Source organism: Argentina anserina, chromosome 5 (genome assembly GCF_933775445.1).
Source record: "Argentina anserina chromosome 5, drPotAnse1.1, whole genome shotgun sequence".
NCBI classification, from domain to species: Eukaryota; Viridiplantae; Streptophyta; class Magnoliopsida; order Rosales; family Rosaceae; genus Argentina; species Argentina anserina.
In genome coordinates, this window is record NC_065876.1 from 18,342,866 (window position 1) to 18,364,137 (window position 21,272).

At 40.7% G+C, this 21,272-nt stretch overlaps 2 protein-coding genes across 3 annotated transcripts; one reads left to right on the top strand and one right to left on the bottom strand.

Annotated features, from left to right (window-relative positions):
• The first annotated feature begins 672 nt into the window (after positions 1-672).
• Positions 673-4,718, top strand: LOC126796493 (UDP-glucose 6-dehydrogenase 1-like). Of its 2 annotated transcripts, XR_007672358.1 has the most exons (3): positions 673-807; positions 1,776-3,291; positions 3,957-4,718. XR_007672358.1 is itself a non-coding variant. In XM_050523335.1 (2 exons), the coding sequence occupies exon 2, from the start codon at positions 1,797-1,799 to the stop codon at positions 3,237-3,239; it is 1,443 nt and encodes a 480-aa protein (XP_050379292.1). In that variant the 5' UTR covers positions 673-807; positions 1,776-1,796; the 3' UTR covers positions 3,240-3,555. The 2 variants fall into 2 exon arrangements, 1 of the variants encoding a protein (XP_050379292.1); XM_050523335.1 differs by lacking the exon at positions 3,957-4,718 and having other exon boundaries at positions 1,776-3,555.
• Positions 4,719-5,054: 336 nt separating this feature from the next.
• Positions 5,055-8,874, bottom strand: LOC126796502 (KH domain-containing protein At1g09660/At1g09670). The gene is made up of 8 exons (XM_050523344.1): positions 8,698-8,874; positions 8,380-8,500; positions 7,366-7,451; positions 7,128-7,267; positions 6,835-6,969; positions 6,634-6,750; positions 5,964-6,107; positions 5,055-5,886 (listed from the first exon to the last, which is right to left on the bottom strand). Exons 2-8 carry the CDS (start codon positions 8,478-8,480, stop codon positions 5,728-5,730), a joined length of 882 nt encoding a protein of 293 aa, XP_050379301.1. The 5' UTR covers positions 8,481-8,500; positions 8,698-8,874; the 3' UTR covers positions 5,055-5,727.
• Between the last annotated feature and the right edge of the window lie 12,398 nt (positions 8,875-21,272).

The window sequence follows — 21,272 nt, forward strand, 5'->3', positions numbered from 1 at the left end:
GAAGAAGTGTCATAAAATGACACAAATGCAGCCTCTTTTGTTCTTAGATGACCCAAAGTCAGACAATTTGATAAGCAGTTCTTAGATGATGACGTAGAAGAATAAAATCATCATGGTGCACAAGAAATGGATACACTAAGAAACATGATTGTTCAAAGTTTGATAGATGCGCATGTTTGAGTGCTTATGTATTTACATGATCCTAATCAAAACCAAGTTATCAATATAAGAATATATATTTGTTTAAGATAATTTTAAAACTATCCAATATTAATGTCATATATTTTTTATTGTTTTAAAATAAAATTGACCCAAAATTATCTTACATGTTTAAATTTGTCATTTGACAAATTAAAAGTATAAGTCAGTTTGAGTTTACCAAACGTTTTGTCATTGCTTTTGTCCCTGACATCCACTTATATAAGTCAGTTTACCAAACAATCAGCTACTTTACTTATCAGCCACTTATTTTTAAAAATCAGCATAAGCCAACTTTTTTAATAAGCCCAGCTGTACCAAACACAACCATAGCATATGGGTAAAGGCTAGTTATCAATAATGAAAACAAGTTACTCCAATGTAAAAGAATCGATAAACATATATCATATATTATTTTTACCGCGCGATGTTTCTACAAAATGGCTGGTTGGATCTTAAAAAATCCTACAACAACGGGGCGTTACGTACATTCATTTATGTATATATATAGGAGACCTCGCATTAGATCTCCTTCGTTCTCACTTCTCAACTCAACAGCGAGAACAAGAAGTCATCGGATCTCTCACTTTGCATTGATTCATTCCCGAGGTAACAATGATTATGGTCTTGTTTTGCTCTTTTATATTTCAATGTCTTGATTCTTCATTTTGGCTGCTCTGCTCAGCTCTCTAATTTGCTTTTGTTTCTGGGTTTTGAGTGCTTGATGATGGGTTTTCATCATTGGTGGGAATTGGGTTTGTGTGTAATTCTAGTTTGCTTGAGCAAAAATGCTTACTTGCTTGTTCTCGACTATTGTTTGTGAATTGTGATGGGGTGGGAAAATTCAGATCTTTGTAGTCTCTCCGGTGTCTTTTGTAGATCTGATTGACCTTTACTTCTTAATGGGATTCTGAGATCCAATATTGAGATTTGTTTGTAGATTAGCTCAATTTTGTAGTTTTTCGTGCTGTTTAAAATTTATTCTGCTTCACTTGGATCTGCAAATTTCATTGTGCTTTTCCTCTAGTCAACTTATAGATCCCAGATTTTTCTTTGTCGCGGTTTGCTCAATGCTCTGTTTAAGTTGCAACTTACAAGTCAAAATGCAAATCAGCTATTTAAGCTATTTAAGCTTACAGCATTTTTTTTCTAAGTTTATTCGAGCTCATTGTTTTACTCGATCAAGCTTGTTCTATTTCCCTTTTGTACCGCATTAACAATTTATGTTTTAAGATATTATGCTACTCCTCATTGGAATGTTTTGATGCTTTAATCTCCAAAAAGCTCGTTGGAGATCATATTGTTAGTTAGTTTTCATCTTGGTTTTATTGTAATGATGACTGCTGTCTTCTACAATCTGTGGATACATAAGAATAATTGATAAAAAGTAGTGGTTTGTTGTATCACCTTTATGTATCATATTTTGGTCTGAATGTGTCATGTATATCTGATTTAAGGAGAAAAGTAATAAGCTGCTCAAGAATTTTATATATTAAATCTTTTATTATGCAACTATTACAATTTCATTGCTTCAAAATAATAAAGTTAACCCTCGTTTTTACCTACTATTCTTCCAGATTTTGAACAAGGAGACAAAGATGGTGAAGATCTGTTGCATAGGAGCTGGATATGTCGGTGGGCCTACTATGGCTGTGATTGCCCTTAAGTGCCCAGATATAGAAGTAGCTGTTGTTGACATTTCTGTGTCACGGATCAGTGCCTGGAACAGTGATACTCTCCCCATATATGAGCCTGGCCTTGATGATGTGGTAAAACAGTGCAGAGGAAAAAACCTCTTTTTCAGCACTGATGTTGAGAAACACGTTATGGAGGCAGACATTGTCTTTGTTTCAGTCAACACACCTACCAAGACCCAGGGTCTTGGTGCTGGAAAAGCAGCTGATCTTACATACTGGGAGAGCGCTGCTCGTATGATTGCAGATGTATCGAAGTCCGACAAAATTGTTGTTGAGAAGTCAACTGTGCCAGTGAAAACAGCTGAGGCTATTGAAAAGATTCTGACTCACAACAGCAAAGGCATCAACTTTCAAATTCTTTCCAACCCTGAATTTCTCGCTGAGGGAACTGCAATCCAAGACCTTTTCAATCCTGACCGAGTACTCATCGGAGGTAGGGAAACCCCAGCAGGTGAGAAGGCCATACAAGAACTTAAAAAGGTTTATGCCCGCTGGGTTCCTGAAGAACAAATTATTTGCTCTAATTTGTGGTCTGCTGAGCTTTCAAAGCTTGCTGCCAATGCCTTCTTGGCACAGAGGATTTCTTCTGTTAATGCCATGTCAGCTCTCTGTGAAGCAACTGGTGCAGATGTCACTCAAGTGGCACATGCTGTTGGCAAGGACACAAGAATTGGGCCGAAGTTCTTAAATGCCAGTGTTGGTTTTGGTGGATCTTGCTTCCAGAAGGATATCTTAAACTTGGTATATATCTGTGAGTGCAATGGCCTTCCTGAGGTCGCAAACTACTGGAAACAGGTCATTAAGATCAATGACTACCAGAAGTCCCGGTTTGTGAACCGAGTGGTTTCCTCAATGTTCAACACTGTCTCTGGTAAGAAGATTGCAATTCTGGGATTTGCCTTCAAGAAGGACACTGGTGACACGAGGGAGACCCCAGCCATTGATGTGTGTAAAGGGCTGTTGGGTGACAAGGCCCGGTTGAGCATATACGATCCCCAGGTTAATGAGGAGCAGATCCAGAGGGACCTTGCTATGAAGAAGTTTGATTGGGACCACCCCATTCATCTTCAACCTTTGAGCCCCACTTCTGTGAAGCAAGTTAGTGTAGTCTGGGATGCTTATGCAGCAACAAAGGATGCTCATGGCATTTGCATCCTGACCGAGTGGGATGAATTCAAAAGCCTCGACTACAAGAAGATCTATGATCAGATGCAGAAGCCCGCTTTTGTCTTTGATGGAAGAAATGTTGTCGATGCAGAGAAGCTGAGGCAAATCGGGTTTATTGTCTATTCAATTGGAAAACCCCTTGACGACTGGCTCAAGGACATGCCTGCTTTTGTCTAAATTCTTGAGGAGCAATCATTCTCATGGATGGTTGAGTTACAATTGAAGTCTGGTATGCATTTGTTGTTTATTGTATTGTGTTCTATTTGTTGTTCCCATAATCCTATACTCTGGGGCTATGTTTTGTCTGATTCTACATGTTATAGGATCCATTTGACAATAGCTGATCAAATCTGTCTTTAGCTTAGTGGAATATCTGAAATTTGTTTCTCTCATAGTGTAATAAACCAAGAAATTACAGTTTTATAAAACTGTCATTTCTCCTGATTATGTTTATGGTGTCTTGTTTCTTTATGAAGTTTACATTATCTGTGTATACTCTTAAGGGTTTCTTTATTTCATTGGAGATACTGAAAATGATTTTCATACCATATGATCTTTATTTTTGGTATCGTATGAATTTTAGGGTGGTCCAAACTTCATACATCCGTAGTGATCTCGGAATTGGTGAACTTTTAACCAATCAAACGAATATTAATTGTTAGGAAACAAAAACCATATGCAAACCACAAAACTATTCTTTGCACCATTCAAATAAAGTGATTTAAGGTTGGGAGTTTAGTCCGGAAGTTATTTGCAAGTCAGGGAAATCATTTTGCAGCCTCAGATGTCTTGCTGGATAGTATAACATTGTCTGGAATTTACATACAGCTTGCTAGTTGATGTCCTAATGAAGGTTGTGTTTGTTGTTTGCCTTTTTTTTACCAAATCATATAGCTTTTAGATTTCGAATGATCATTTCCACTTGGCAAAACGGCTGACTACCTTGGAAGCACCATGGAATTGGGGAGAGGAGAGGCTGGAGACAAGTGAAGTGTATTTACTTCAGACGAATTTAACGTTCTTGAAATGATTGTGGTCTAAGAAGTGATGGCTCCTCTTTTAGTTTGGAACTCTGAACCCCCTGTGGTGGATTGGTCATAGAACTTATAAAACAGATGGTTTGCTTTGCAGTAGCACTAAACCCTGTGTAGGATGCCAATGGGAAGGCCATCGTAGAGCAGCGGCATGGTGGAAACCGTGGAATGAGATACCAGTCTTTTGTGTAACAGATTGGACTCTAGAGTCTTTGGAGGGGAGTTGGAGAGAAAAGCCTGAATAACTAAGAGTGAGATTATACTGACTGAACCTTTAGGAATAGGAGCACACAACTTCACGCCTTCACAGATTGCTGCAAGTTCTGCTGCACCAGGGAACATAGAGAAAGTGGTGCCTGTAATCCCCTGCATACCCAGAGAATTGAGAGCCTCTGTGATCTCTCACAACTGCAGCTATCCCTGCCTAACTAGGAAGAATGCTTCCACAAAGCACCAGTGTTAATGCAGAAGCATGTAAGGGGGAGGTGACATGTTGTAGCAATGACGCACGGCTGTTGATTAAGACTGAATTCTAGTGCTGTGTTTGCATTTCGAATGGGGTTGGAGGGACATGTTGTAACACAGGCATCTTGAAGCTAAATTGACCATCACATGGAAGATAACAATGTTGTAATTAATGATTCAAATAACTAACCACTTGGGAAACCCATCAAATGATTCAAATCATCTTGGTGACCTCGAATGATGATCACTGTTCTGAGTTCTGAAAGAATCGCAGGGACGTTACTTGTGTTTCACGTTGTATTACACCTTGACAATATTCTTGATAATATACATGGGCACGCCTATCATCCACTTCAGAGTGACTTGTGAAGTGCAAGGGAGACTAGCAGGTCACAAGTACCTTAACTATTAACATTTCTAGGGGGTAATGCCCCAAAAACATAAAACAAAGAACGTGACTGGGAACATATTTCAACTTTGTACATGGCTTTTGGACACAAGGCAAAGCTCAAAGCCGACCTTATATGGGAAACACCGAAATATGGACAGCACTAATGCTTACTCGTTTGCAACTCTTTTGTCCGTCACATTATGCAAGCCACCTTCAATCTTAACTGAGACGGGTGCCATTGATGTCAAATCGCTTGCAGAATTAGAGCATGAACTAGACACTATTCTGCTACAAAAACGCATGGAAGTAAAATCATCAAATTTTGCCAGTAAGTAAATATACGCCACCTGACAGAATGGCAAAATGATCAAATTCTATATGAAACTTGAATAATATTTCAAATGGGCGTGAGCATATAAGTATATATGCATAAGAAAGAAAGCGTTTGTGCAGGATTCTTCACATACAAGGAAATGGAGATCAGAAACTACTAAACGAGTGCCTATAAGTTAGGGGGGCTAAGCTGCAATAGCTAAATAATAATGTGTTCCATGATCTAAGGGATAGCACATAAAAGAATATCATACTGGATGTAGAAGCATATTGCCAACTAGTGGATCAGATGGACCCGTCTGAGATGTCGAAGAGTCCATAAGCAATTCAACCATTAGCTCGTTAACACAGTCCACATTATCAAGATGCAGTAGGATCTTCAACGAGTCATATGCTACAGGTTCAGTGATTAAACGTGTCCCATCATCAGCATGCATACGAGTTATTTTCCTGTCTTGGCACGTTTCATTCCTGTACTATTAAAGGGCGACATGCTTGGGCTTAGACTCGGGCTCATATTTGGGCTCTCTTCCCTCAATGTACCATTAAGCATAGCTAATTCCCTCAGCTGTTGCTTCTTATAGTGATCAAAAGACTCATCCTGCAAGAGATACACAACAGGTCACTCAAAGACGATGAATGAGAGAGAAATAACTCCATGATTAATCTTGTTCATACCACAGGCTTGAGAAGGTTCTCTAGCATAGCCACTGCATAGTCCAAGTGCGCGTTGATTATATCTTCAGGAAATTCAGCCTCCACCAACACATGCAACGGCTCATTAAGATGTTCATATCCAGGCTTTTCCTTTAATTTCTCTTCCTATAGGTGATCAGAGAGAGATACTCAGAAGTTAATAAGGCTGATGTGCAAGCAGCGTAACAAAAACTTCAGTACCCATGATATATATAAAAAAACATAATTTGTAAACAAAAGGATGCTCACATTGTCAAAGGTTAAAGAATCGGCAAATCTATTTTTGAACCCTAGTTAAGGCACAGAAAGTCCACTCCGAAATCATTTTACTTCATAGTTATTAAAATGGTGATAGACAAGGAGGTTAATTTATGTGGTGAAGAATATTGGACTCTATAGCTTAACCGTGCTGTGAAATTTAGCATAAAGTCTATGAAAAATAATAAAGATAAGAATCAGGTGATATGTCAATAATCCCAAAAGATTTATAGTTCTTCTTAACTCAAAACTATTGAGTAGCATAAAGTTATGGTAACTCTAGACACGAATAAAGCTAAGAAACAGAACTAAATTTGCACACAACTATTCCAACCAAAATGCTCCAGTTTAATCACATTTTTGTACCAAATGATTTGCTGTAAAGAACTCTTACCTTTACCGAATCCTTAACAGAACCCTTTCCTCGAATATACACCCTACATTCTGTCATGGCTTCAACTCTTTTTAGGGAGTTCCCACGTGGTCCCAAAATTCGGCCTACGAAATTGTACTGCCAAGCTTGGAGTAAAATTATCAACTTAAAGAATAGGGTCAAAATATCAAACTTTACATCGACTAAAAACTCCTTGCTTACATGTGGATATTTGTCCACTGGAACATCAAGTCTAATAACTCTCTTTACAATAGGAGTGGTTGCTAATCCCTGGACCCCATGCCATACCATTGGGGGGGATTGAAACGGGACCATCCGTTGGATATGTCCATTTTCCTGCAGGAAAGAATTTAACATCACATCTCAAACATACATGACACAACGGATAAAGGCAATAAGCAAGCTTCTGAAGGCTTAGGCCTACTCGAAAGAATATTCTGTAAAGAATAGCATTATAAGCAATAGTAATTTAGGATTACTAACTGTAGTGTTACCTCCATTTGCATTCCCGACCATCCCTCCAATCCCATCGGTCTACCATTTGTGTGTTGACCTAATGACCTATATGGACTTTCACGCTCAAGTAATTCATAATCTGCAACAGTTTGATTGAAGCCCGACACCCTTCTGATTTCTGGCATGGCATGAAAGAACAAGTCATAAATATAATGTAAAGGGGATTAAAATGTAGAGTATACTTTAAAAGGGTGAACTGTAGGCAGAAATATCAACCATGACTTAGGAGTCTGCTACATAGTGGCAAAACTTGTACAAATGGTCCCAACTTTTGCTTCTCTGCTAATAGTTCAGCCAAATATCTGCAATTACACAAGCCGAGTATTAAACATCAAGACAAGGCACAGCAGAGTAAATAAAAAGTCCACCATAAAATATATATATATATATATATTTATAGAGAGAGAGAGAGAGAGAGCACTGAAGGAGCTGTTGCAAAGCCAATGACAAACAAAACATAACAGACACCGAATATCAACAACACTTCAATCTGATATAATGGGAGCAGACCAATCTCTGAACTCCTACGAAAGGCTATAAGGACTCCCAGAATTGAACTATAATCACAAGTTACACCCCTCCTCACATCTTACCAAATACACTAGCATGGAATTACTTTCACATTTAACAAACATCCAGCACGACTTAAGGTATTAAGATACTAACAAAAACAAATTATGTTAGAAGCAGCATTGCACACTCAACGCACATATTTTCTTCTAAATCTTTTCGTTTTTACCAAGTCAGACGCGACAAGTAGAACATAGTTTCAACCTCCAAGGACAACACCTTGAACCAAAGTTAATCGAGAAATAAAGTCCTACGGACACAACACAAAGCGTAACCACTACCTTAAAATTGCAACCATTGTTGCTTATATTTCCTTCCAATGACAGCAAGCAGGGGACAATCCCACTAAAGTATAATAATTGTGATCAATTCTAGATCCCAGTAACAATCAACTATTGAATGGTGGTCGCAAACATGTCATCTGGTCACGTGTCCCAAAGGTATGGATTTTACAGTGTTAACAGTCAAGACTCCCGTATTCTTGGTGCCTTTTCAATTATAATTTTCTCGAGATCAATGCTTACATGATAAATGTGGTATGTGCTTACCCATTTTCCCAACAAAAATACAAATTCTTAGAAACGAATTGAAATGCGTATAGTTAAGTAATGCCAAACATCAAGTATGTGATAGAAACCAAACTGAGATGAGAGATTAGACCTCTCTCGATCCACGGAGGGCAGCGGAGACCTGTGTGGGGATGCAGGAACGCCAGGAGGTGGATACTGGAAGTAACTCCCGGGAGGAATCCTGTCTCCCATCACACAACTTGGACTAGCTACTGTTAATATAAACAAAACCACTCTGAGAAAAAAAAAATGATCGAAAGAACCGAACATAACACAATATCATGCAACTGAAACGAAACTGAAACAAGCATACATCCCATCTAATAATGCAATACAGACAGTTATTCAGAAGCAAATATCAGTGAATACCGAGAGAGAGAGAGAGAGAGAGAGAGAGAGAGAGGCGTACCGGGTGGGGAAAGGAGATACAGGAGCGCAGAGAGAGAGAGAGAGAGAGAGAGAGAGAGAGGATGAGGAGAAGGAGGAGGAGGGAGGTGGGAGCAGAGAGATCGGAATCTGAGTTGCCGCTGCCTCTGTCCCTTACTGCAAGTAGAGAGTGTGTTGTTGTGTGCGGGGAGAGTGAGGACTGAACTTAGGTAAGAGGAAAACAGAAATCCCTACAATGTAGTACTATCCATTATTATACAAAAAAATAAATTCTGAATATATGGATCTGTCGACATTTCTTTTTCCGGAGTCACCACAATTAACTGCAAAAATTCTTATATGCACGGTGTGTATATGACACAACGCAATCCTAACTATCGAAAATAATATAAATTCAGAGCTCACTGTGTATTTATATGATATCCTCTTATCTTAACCGTTCAAACTATATATGAAGATACACGGCGTGCATAGAGGATACTTTGCAATTAACCGTATTTTGTTTCATAGAATGGGAAAGATAATAGAGTCTATACATGTATATGATGTAACAGTCTGGTGCACATAACTACGATCTTGTCCGCTTTAGGCCCAGTGACTCGCACGAAATGCGTCTTATTATGGGTAGCTGACCATGCACATATAAGCACAGATTTCACTCTCTCGGACAATGTGTGATCCATGACCTACCTCCCTACTAACTACCGAGCTAGGCATCACAATACAAACTCATGGAATCACTTTTCGTTCCAGAATATTCCTACAACTAATATTGTTGTTTGGACCAAACTAGCCCTAGAATTATTGATTTTGTCATTAATATGAAGGTTTCTATGGGAAAATCAAGAAGATTTTTTTTTTAATTTTCATACCTTGGCATTTTCAAACACATGAAATGAGCTAGGGTTTAGTTGGGTTTTTGGCACCTTGCTTCATCTTTATGCCATTGATGAACATTATTGCTTGGAATTGCATGGGGATGATCAACGGTTAAATGGAGGAGGCAATGATCACCTTGATTCATCAGCATATGTTGGCGGTGTTGCTCCTTTCGGAGACCAAACTAATGAGAGTAAGGTGATGAGTGCCTTGTTGTTGGGCCAAGTCGGCATGGAGAAGTTGGTTCTTACCTATTTCTCTAAAATCTTTAGCTCAGCAATATTGATAAGTGTTGCCATGCTCGATACTGTTGATTCGCTACAACCTAAAGTGACAACTAAGATGAATATGGAAGTACTAGAGTCGATTCTTTCGCATCTTGAGCCGATTCTTCAACTCCCACACAGAGGAAAGAGTTCCCATATATGATAGCCTTGGCCTTAGGCTTATGCCGCTTGTTGAAAGAAGGTGGCCTACATCGAACTTGTCTAGGCAGAGTGATGCCATGCCAACAACAGAGGTGAACGAGGTCCGACCTCTGTCTCAGATGGGGAGGGCAGCAACAAAACGTTTTGTGACTTCATCAGACATGACGAATGTTTGGGGAAGAAGGGGAAGATGCTAAGCGGCCAACCAAATTTTATGAAACCCTAGGAGAGAAACCCTAGAGAGAAAATAAAAGAGGGAGACGACTACTTAATTTTATTTAAGTTCAACTTAAATTATAACTTTGATTTTGTTTAGGTTATTGATGTCTATATAAGCATCATCTTTCTTTGTATTTAAGACATTCTTTAATATGAATTTAACGTTATTGAGTTTTCTCAATTAGACTGGTAAATTCCTGAATTTCTCATGGATTCAAGAAATCCTAACTACTCTTGTGAATTCAAGGTTCTTGTTGGTGGATTCCAACGAATTAGTTCCTCTGCATCAAGTGGTATTATCCGTCTCAAACTTACATTATGGTCAAAATCTTTTGTACGAGCAACACGAAAAGTCTAAAAGATCATTTTCTTAAATATTCCAACAGCTATCTAGTAGCCTTAATGTCACAACCCAACCAGGATCATGACTAATGAGGATTTAAAACCGAAAATTTGTGTAAAACTCCTTTCAAATTGGACACAAAAAGAAGTACCTGTAATTTTTTTTTCTTCCACTGACAAAACTTGCAAGAAACCATCTTTAGTAAACCAAACTAAATTTTACAACTCTGGCAAGAGTCACACAAAATTTTTACATGCTCACAAGAGCTACTTTGGTTATAAAGTTTTACAATACAAGAAAAGAGCACCAAAGGCTCCAGGTTAACACTTCTGCTTACAAAAGCCTTTTTCCTTCCTATAATACACTAGCAAAACAATAGAAGTCCTAGAGAACAACTAGACATTTACAGCTCAAAACGTTCAAACACAGCAGTAAGTCCAACACACACTATACAACAAGCACTTCAAGTTCAAGACAACTCAAGAATCTCACTACAACGTCCACTCATGGATTGCTTACCTGAAAACAATGAAAGATATAGGGAATTAGCTTTACTAGCTCAGTAGGTACGATAAATAATCAATATAAACAAGATCCTAATTTAGGATGCACTTGGAATAATGTAAAAGAATATCAATGAACAATACGGAAGGAAACGAAGATTAAACTTCAAAGGTTGATGCTAGGATTATTGGAATGAATTTCAACAAGAACATGGCATAAAGCTCAGACTTAGATCAATTTTACTGATATAGATACCCACAAGGAACTGAACCAAAGAAGTAGAATTCAGTGTAACAACTATCCAACCATAAGTCAAATCACATCGTAAACTCAAATAAGATGACAATAAATTCATAGGCCTTTTGGTTTAGATATTCAATTCAAATTTCAGAAAGACCATTTCCTTTCACTATAATAAAATTCAGCAGTAATAAAAACAAAATATCCGAATTCAAATCCAAGTGAGATCCTTGAAACTCCTTATATCACCGGTTAGAGCCCTTTGCTCGCATTAAGGCCATCAAGCTCACCCCGTACAAGCGGATCCTGATCAGGTTTTGGGTCTCTTCACCCTAGGGAGGCACAATCCCTACTTAGCTGATTCCGGGCCTAACCAAATAAAACGGTTGAAAACCAAAATGGGTCTTTCTATGGAATAAATCTCTTTATGTTCTAAAACGATTAGTCAAAGACTTCTGATGAAAGTCAAAGAAGATCCTTTCTGAATATGAGATCAAATGCTAACAAATTCATGCATGAGCTACTTGAAAACTAAAACTTTGTTCTCAATAAATTTCTGGATAGAAACTTGATTTAAATTGAACTTTAATTTAAAATGAATGAACATGGCTAAATCGATACAATGAGTTTCTTTGCAGCAACCTAAGTAGCACGGACACGAGTGTCCATATTGGACACGATTCAATACGTAGACATGGCATATAAAATGTTTTTTAGACACGGACACGTGGTGGACACGTTAATTAAATATTATTTTAATATATATATTTATTTAAAAAATTAATTTATAAATTTGAAAGTATTTAGAATTTTAGATGTATATATATGTCAAAGTGTGCATTAAAATGATGAAAACATAACTTGTTAAAATGACTAAGGACTTAATAAGAACACTAAATAACCAAGATTCGAATCCCACCACAAGCATTTTCATTTTTATCACGAGTTTCTCTCCTTATATATATATATATATATTAAAGTGTGCATTGTTCCGGGAGAATTACTATTCTACCCTTGTGTGTGTCTTAGCCTAATAGGTTTCCCATTAGGAGATAGATTAGCATCTCCGTAATAGATTAGGACTCCGAATCCTACGGGATTGTGGTTTTGTAAATGCCTATATATAGGCCACCATATCATTCAATAATACACAATTATTTCATCTTGCATCACGTTATCACGCACTTTGCCCTAAAACCCTGAACTTTTAGAGCCCTAAATTTTTTTTCTCTCTCTTCTCCTCTGCCGGCCGCCGTCGATTCCAAGCTCCGGCATTTCCTCGCCGGCGCAGCTCCTGCTCGCCGCCCCTGCAGCCGCCGCATCGCTGCTCGCCGCCCCTGCAGCCGCCGCATCGCTGCCCCCGCACCGCTGCCCTTGCAACCCCCCCCCCCCCCCGCAGCCCCGCACACAGCCCTCCCCGCATCCCCTGCACGCTGCCCCTGCCCGCAGCCCTGCACACGGCCAAGCCCCTGCAGCCAGCCCCGCAGCCCCTGCACGCAGCACCGCAGGGTCTCCTCCGCATTCGCTCCGCAAAAACATCTTTTTGCCCCGCAAGTCCCCGCATCAAAGCATTCAAAATTGCTCCTCCCGCATATTCACGTAAGAGACGTGAAATTCACAATCAAGGACTTCGCTCAAGAGAAGCTACTTCCGTATACTATAAACCTTCAAAGGTAAATTTTCATAAACATTCCCGCTTTTGAACGTATAGATATATTATATCGGGCGCTATTAGCCTTCTTCTTGTCTAAATTCCGGCCTTTCTTATAACGCCGATGAGACTATAGAGGGATGGGTTTCCCCTCTTGGTCGATGTTTTCTGTGTGACGGTCCTGGGGGAGTCACAATTGTTTTGAAAGGGAAGTTAATCGATTTTCGTGTGGTCGCCTGAGTGCACCGCTGTTTTGGGTGCGATCATGAGTATCGCCGCTTGCATCGATTTTTCTTGTGACCATATACGTCACCCCTTCTAATTCCTATTATACTTGAATCTAATCGATTTCGTATTCGTTTTGTAGATGTCATCGCCATCTCGACCGGAATTTGGCCTTCTTGATCTAGAAGGAAAGGAATACCACCGCTGGGTTTCCGACATGGAACTCGCTTTCGAGAGCCGAGGGATCGAAGGCATGTTTGCCGACCCTCCTGCGGATTTCCCACCCCTGGCTAAGACTCAGACTCTCATATTCATAAGACGTCACATCCATGTAACTCTCAAGAGGCAATACTTGAACGTAAAAGATCCTAAAGAATTATGGGACAAACTACGCTTGCGGTACAACAACGTTCATGATAAGCTTCTTCCTGAATTGACCGTTAGATGGGATAACATCCGTCTATTGGACTATAAGAGAGTGGATGATTTCAATCAGGATATGCTATGCTTGCAATCCGATCTTGGCACCGTTGGTGTCATCAAGACCGACCTAGATCTTCTCAATAAGACATTGGACACGTTTCCAATCAACTATGAGGTTCAAGCTCATACGTACCGCACTCATGTAGAGGAAGGGAAGATCCGGTCTTTTGCCGACTTAATGGCACTCTTGGCTAAGAAGGAGAGACATTCTGAGATTCTCCTCAACAACAACAATAGACCTGTTGGCACTAAAATAATTTCTACGCCACAATCTAACTATGGGAAAGCTCCTAAGTAAAAGAATCAATCAAGGAACGCTCCATATCAGCACCAAAGTAACAACTCTCGTGGTGGGAGGCAACAAGGCCGATCTCGACCTCGGTCCAATACTTGGACCCGTGATGGTGGCGGCGCCGCACCCTCTGGGGGAGGCCGTCCCCGTCCCAAACTCCAAGGAGGCCAGGCGCCTCCTAATGCCTCCACTTCCGGTAATGGCAAGTCTCCATGCTTCAAATGTGGCTACTTCAAGCACTTTAATCGCGATTGTCGCGCTAGCAAAGAGATGAACAAGGCTTACTCCGCCTACAAGAAGTTTCTACAACCCGAATCGAATCATGTGGATGAGGACCATGAGATCGAGACTCACCATATCTCCATGAAGCTCGAGCCCCTTGCTTCTAAGGCTAGGCCTCCGGTTGCTACCATGGATACTCCCGACTTTGATTAGTCATTTTAGCTTTTTTAGCTTTATGATTCAAGTATTGTTATGGCCGACCGCCATTGTTATTTTCATTGACTTTGTAATAGTCTTTTGATTTTGGAATTAGAAGTTCATGTGTGATGTATTAAAGATTGGCATTCAATAAATTTTCTCAATTCTTGCTTACAAGACGATCTCTTTGAGAATTTTATTTACCCGACACTTAGCATGATGATCAACGTGTGAACTCACGTGGTTTTTAAATTGAACGCTTTTGGGTTACATGAGACCCCAATAACACTACATTGTGAATATGGAACTTAAAATTTGGAAAACGAACCTCGGAACGTTGAAAAACGACGTCGTTTTGCCCTTGGCCGGACCTGGACACTGTTCCAGCGTTTCTGGCACATTTTGCCGGCGTCTTCGCCGTCTTCCGGCCATTTTCCGGCGTTTCCGGCACCGCCACCCGGTTCCTGCCGGCGTCCTCTGTCGGACCTGAAGTTCCGGCCTCCATACTGGCCAGTTCCGACCGCCGCCGGCCGGTTTTCCGGCAATCGGTGCCACCGGTTTTCCAATGAGTTTTTTCGACGATTTTTTTTTCCGTTGTTTCTCGTCATTTTTCCGGCATATTGCAGCAGTCCCTGCTGCCACGTTTTTCTTGTCCAAAATTCACCCGGTTTTGAGTTTTTTTGCATTGGTTTTCCGGTTTGTTTTTCTGGTTTTCTCCAAGTCCGTTATATGCACTCACCGGTACTCTTTGTGTGCGTTTTCCACACCATTTTTGGATGGTTTCTACCACCCTAGTTTACTATTTGGTATTTCACTGCTTCAATACCATGATTTCCAACTCTTTAGTTGCAGAATGTAGTACTATTGCCATGTGATACATTCAATGGGATCGACCTTTGTTCCGATTCCCATTCTTACAATATCCTATGGCGTATTGTATAGAATTGTTCCCGTGTCGCTGACTCTCTTAATTGTCATTTTGTAGATGTCCCGCGGTGAAATCGAATGTCTAGCTGATTGCGGAACCACCCAACTGTCCTACGGCACATGCAGTTGTTCACAGATCTAGTGTTTTCGACTTCTTCGATGACTACAATGATTGGCTCGAAATCCATCATTCAAGGAAGAGGCACAGCTTCTTTCATGTTGCCTTATGGTACGACTCTTAATGTCGTAGACGCTCTTTATGCGCCGAAGTCTCCCCGCACCTTGCTAAGTTTTAAGGACATACGTGCCAATGGTTTTCACCTCGATACTTATGTTGAGAATGGAGAGGAATATCTTTGTGTTACCTCTGAGAAAGCAGGCCATCGCCGCATCTTAGAGAAGATGAAGAGTCTTGGGAATTGTTTGTATCTTACTTCCATTCGAATCTTTGAATCATATGCGGTTGAACGCAACTTTTGTGATTCAGACTCTTATATGCTTTGGCATGCCCGTCTCGGGCACCCTGGACATGATATGATGATTAGAATTCTTAAGAATTCACATGGTCATCCATTTTTCAAGTCCCGGAAGCGATTGGAGGATCACCTCACCCGTGCTCCGCACAGTGAGGCCGTGCCTACCCATGCACCGCATGGTGTGGCCGAGCATGCCTCACTCGGCAGCTCCACGGCTTTCATGCCGTCAGTGGCAGCATCCCCTCCTTCACAGGAGCTTGTGATGCCTCCCGTGCTTTCAAATGCCTCCATGGCAATTTCTGATGCCCATCGCTCGTTTTGCAAAGCTTGTTCTCTTGCTAAATTTCAAGGAAGTCCTTCTTTTGCTAAGGCTTCAACCGAGAACATTCAATTCTTACAACGTATCCAAGGTGACATTTGTGGACCTATTCAACCAGAATGCGGACCTTTTCGATATTTTATGGTATTGGTTGATGCATCGACGCGTTGGTCACACGTCGCTTTGCTATCCACAAGGAATGCTGCATTTGCCAAGTTATTAGCTGAGATCATCAAACTTCGGGCTCACCACCCCGATTATCCTATCAAATCCATTCGTTTGGATAATGCTGGAGAATTCACCTCCAAAACTTTTGATGATTACTGCATGTCTATTGGGATCGAAGTTGAACATCCTGTTCCTCATGTTCATTCACAGAACGGTCTAGAAGAGGCTACCATCAAGCGTATTCAACTTGTTGCTCGGGCAATGGTTATGGGTACTAACCTGCCGGTCTCTCCGTGGGGATATGCAGTGTTGCATGCAGCGACACTTATTCGTTTCCGACCTGCGGCTAACCAAGCGTTTAGTGCGTACCAGATGGTAACTGGTTACGAACCCAATATTTCACACTTACGAATCTTTGGTTGAGCCGTTTATGTACCTATTACGCCTCCGCTGCGTACTAAGATGGGTCCTCAGAGACGATTAGGTATCTATGTTGGCTATAATTCCCCAACGATTGTCCGCTACTTAGAACCAACCACCGGAGATCTCTTTACTGCAAGATTTGCAGATTGTCACTTTGATGAGACATGCTTCCCGTCGTTAGGGGGAGATGGGAATGTTATCATTCCAAATGAACGTCAGGAATTAACGTGGTGTGTCCCCACTATGTCTCATTATGATCCCCGCACTGCTCAAAGCAAGTTAGAAGTGCAACGCATTATCGACCTTCAGAAAGTCGCGGATTCGATGCCCGATGGCTTTGTAGATATTGCTAAAGTGACGAGATCAAACATACCCGCTGCGAACGTACCGGCACGGTTGGATGTCCCGAAATACGGGTGTGGAAGACAAGCTCCTGGACCTAGCAACGTTGGCACCGCCCCTGACAGTGGGACGGAGGCCGGCAGCGGCACCACCGTACGCCGTGGTGTTGCCGGCGCCCCATGTGGCGACGATGCCGAGATGGCCCGGCATGGAGCAGCTTCGGCCTCGGCTCCTCAAAGAAAAAGGGGGAGACCGATAAACTCTAGGGATTCAAGACCTAGAAAGAAGCGAACGACTAAGGCACAACGCGTCATCAACGATGAATCACCATCGTATGAAGTTGTCTCTGATTACAGCTATGTCCATGAATCAACTCAAGTATTACAGTGGGACGCTATGGAACCTTGTTTGATGCCAGAGAACAACGAAATCTCAGTGAACTACACAAGTGAGCAGTCGGTCCGAAACCGAGCCACTACATGCATTGATGACGTTTTCGCTTATTCCGTCGCACATGAGATCATATCTGAAGACCTGAATGCGAACGCAGAGCAGATTGGCCGAAGTGGAAGGAAGCAATCCAGGTAGAACTTGACTCATTAGCGAAGCGAGAAGTCTTCAGAAAGGTTGAATTGACTCCAAGAGATGTCAAACCTGTTGGACATAAATGGGTCTTCGTTCGTAAGCGTAATGAGATGAACGAGATCGTGCGCTATAAGGCAAGACTCGTGGCGCAAGGATTCTCACAACGACCTGGTATTGACTATGAAGAGACTTATTCTCCTGTTATGGACATCATTACCTTCCGCTACCTTATTAGTCTGGTAGTGTCTGAAAGACTAAACATGCAGCTTATGGATGTGGTCACAGCTTATCTCTATGGGGATCTTGACGCAGAGATATACATGAAAGCTCCAGAGGGACTACCTTTACCTCCATCAAGTGCCTCCAGACCACGGAGTGCTCATGCAGTCAGATTACGTCGTTCATTGTACGGGTTAAAGCAATCCGGAAGAATGTGGTACAATCGGTTGCATCAATACTTGGTGAGAAGGGGTTACAAGAATGATGAACTATGCCCATGCGTGTTCATACGAAAGACAAATTCCGGATTCATCATCGTTGCGGTCTACGTTGATGACATGAACATAATCGGTACTCTTGATGAGATTGAAGAGACCGTGTCTTATTTGAAGTCGGAATTTGAGATGAAAGACCTAGGGAGGACGAAATTATGTCTCGGCCTTGAGCTTGTGCATAGGGCCGACGGTATCTTAGTGCATCAGTCAAATTACACGCAGAAGATGCTTCGACATTTTAATATGGATCTATGCAGTCCATTGTCTACTCCCATGGTCGTCCGAAGTCTAGATATCAAGAAGGATCCCTTCCGTCCTAAAGAGGATGATGAAGAAGTTCTTGGTCTTGAAGTTCCATACCTTAGTGCAATTGGGGCACTATTGTATCTTGCTCAATGCACTAGACCGGACATATCTTTCGCAGTGAACTTATTAGCTAGATTTAGCTCCGCGCCTATGCTACGTCATTGGAATGGAATCAAGCATTTGTTTCGATACTTGAAAGGTTCCCTTAACATGGGATTGTTCTACCCCTATTGCAGAGAGAACACCGCCACGGTATCTCCCCACACCACCGCCTGCCACCATGGCGTGGAGACCGTGCGCGGTGCCGAGAGCAGCAACCGGTCCCGTGCAGCTCTTTCCCCCGATGCAAAGACTCCAAACAACTTGTTAGTTGGTTATGCCGACGCAGGGTACCTCTCTGACCCTCACAAGGCTCGTTCTCAAACCGGTTATGTGTTCACCATTGGAAATACGGCGATATCTTGGAGATCCACAAAGCAAACTCTTGTTGCTACTTCTTCGAATCACGCGGAGATCATCGCTCTCCATGAAGCAGTTAAAGAATGTGTTTGACTACGATCACTTGTTCGCCATATTCGTGATTCTTGTGGATTAGTCTCTACAACTGATCAACCTACGTGCATTTATGAAGATAATGCTGCTTGCATAGAGCAGACAAAGTTAGGTTTTATCAAGGGAGACAACACCAAGCATATTTCGCCTAAGTTCTTCTACAACGTTTAACAATAGAAGTTCTTGAATGTTCAGATCAATAAAGTGAGTTCAGAATCCAATGTTGCAGATTTGTTCACCAAGTCTTTGCCTAAATCTACTTTTGTGAAATATGTGAAAAGCATTGGCATGCGTTGTTTATCGGAACACTAGAGTTTGGTAGACTTCAGGGGGAGTCTACATCACATGTTAAGATCCTTAAGTAGTTGGTGCGTTGTGCTCTTTTTCCCTTCGATCAAGCTTTTGTTTTACCCGAGAGGTTTTTGTTTTGCTTGACAAGGTTTTTACCGAGGCAACGTTATGCACCATGCAACCTAGGCATGTGACACAAGGGGGAGTGTTCCGGGAGAATTACTATTCTACCTTTGTGTGTGTCTTAGCCTAATAGGTTTCCCATTAGGAGATAGATTAACATTTCCGTAATAGATTAGGACTCTGAATTCTACGGGATTGTGGTTTTGTAAATGCCTATATATAGGCGACCATATCATTCAATAATACACAATTATTTCATCTTGCATCATGCATAAATATAACAAAAATTGAATCTGTTGGAATGCTTGAGAAGTTATTGAGTGCCTTGGATGACCAAGGTTCGAATCTCACCATAAACACTTTCACTTTTATTATGAGTTGGTGCGTGTCCGATTTAGATACTCGCGTGTCCGATTCGGTACTCGTGTGTCCGTGTAAATGCCTATATATAGGCGACCATATCATTCAATAATACACAATTATTTCATCCTGCATCATGCATAAATATAATAAAAATTGAATCTGTTGGAATGCTTGAGAAGTTATTGAGTGCCTTGGATGATCAAGGTTCGAATCTCACCATAAACACTTTCACTTTTATTATGAGTTGGTGCGTGTCCGATTCGGATACTCGCGTGTCCGATTCGGTACTCGTGTGTCCGTGTCGGACACGAAATACGTTGCCCATAGCACGTGTCCGTGCTTCATAGGCAGCAACTAATGTTTAACAAGAGAAAGGCTTGTTGTAAAATGATCTCTTTAAATACTGGAAAATTTCCAATACGACAAAATACGAATCTAGGGTGATATGTAATCGCTGCAAGTAAGAGGGACTAGAAAGCATGATTTTTAACAATTGAGGTTTTGCTACTGAGAACAAGTATAATAAGAATGATATTACTTTGTAGTTGAGATAAAAATAGTACCAACAAGATTTAATTTTCAGTTTGTAAATGAAGGAACTGATGTAAGGTTCGCAAGAATTATATTGTGGAACGGTACAACAAGAGTAAAACGAGAATCAAGTTTAACTGTAGCCATATTGAACTCCATTTGAAACCCATATCAGTAGGTTAAGGAATTGAATATAACAAAGGGTCGGAATATCATGATAGGAAGGGGAAGTGATCAACTATACACTTCTCCAAAGATTCCAACAAGTAGAAAGCCAAAGAACAGTTCTACATCAAAGATAATACATTTGAAACAAGAATTTGCTGCCATGAATATATATACCTGTGCAAATATTCATATGAACATCTTAAGAACTCAGAAAGTATTATCATTCCAACGGGTATCATATTGAACGAAACTCAGCAGAATTTCAAGGACAAACGAACAAGGTTTGTCCAATTACGATTGAATAAAGTATCATAAGAATCATCCCAACACAAATACACCAAACACAAACCAAATCAGAATTAAAGCTATGGAGAAAATTTACTTTCCCTACCTCAAATTTTAAATTCACAGCAGCAAATAAGATCAAAGGATTGGTACCAACAACAAACCTAACTCGAAAGCTAGCACCCAGTACATATATATATATATATATATATATATATATATATATATATATATATATATATATTGATAGGAGCACAAAGTGTGACGTTCTTAATGTATATATGCCCTATTCTTATGCTTTGTTACTTCTTATTTAGTTGTTTTAGGTTCATATTTGTCATATGTATGTTCTAAGTAGAGCTATGCCGAATTTAAATGATTTGATGATGAAATTGTGCTAAGTGTTAGAACTCCTTATTGAGCTAGGATTCCTTACTCGACTAGGACTCTACTTTCCTATTTTCATTCTTTCCTATTCCTTAATCGACGATTTCTTTTCAGGAAAGACAAATCATATTTGGAAATGAAGAAGAGATGTCGAGATGCATTCCTAGTTGAAC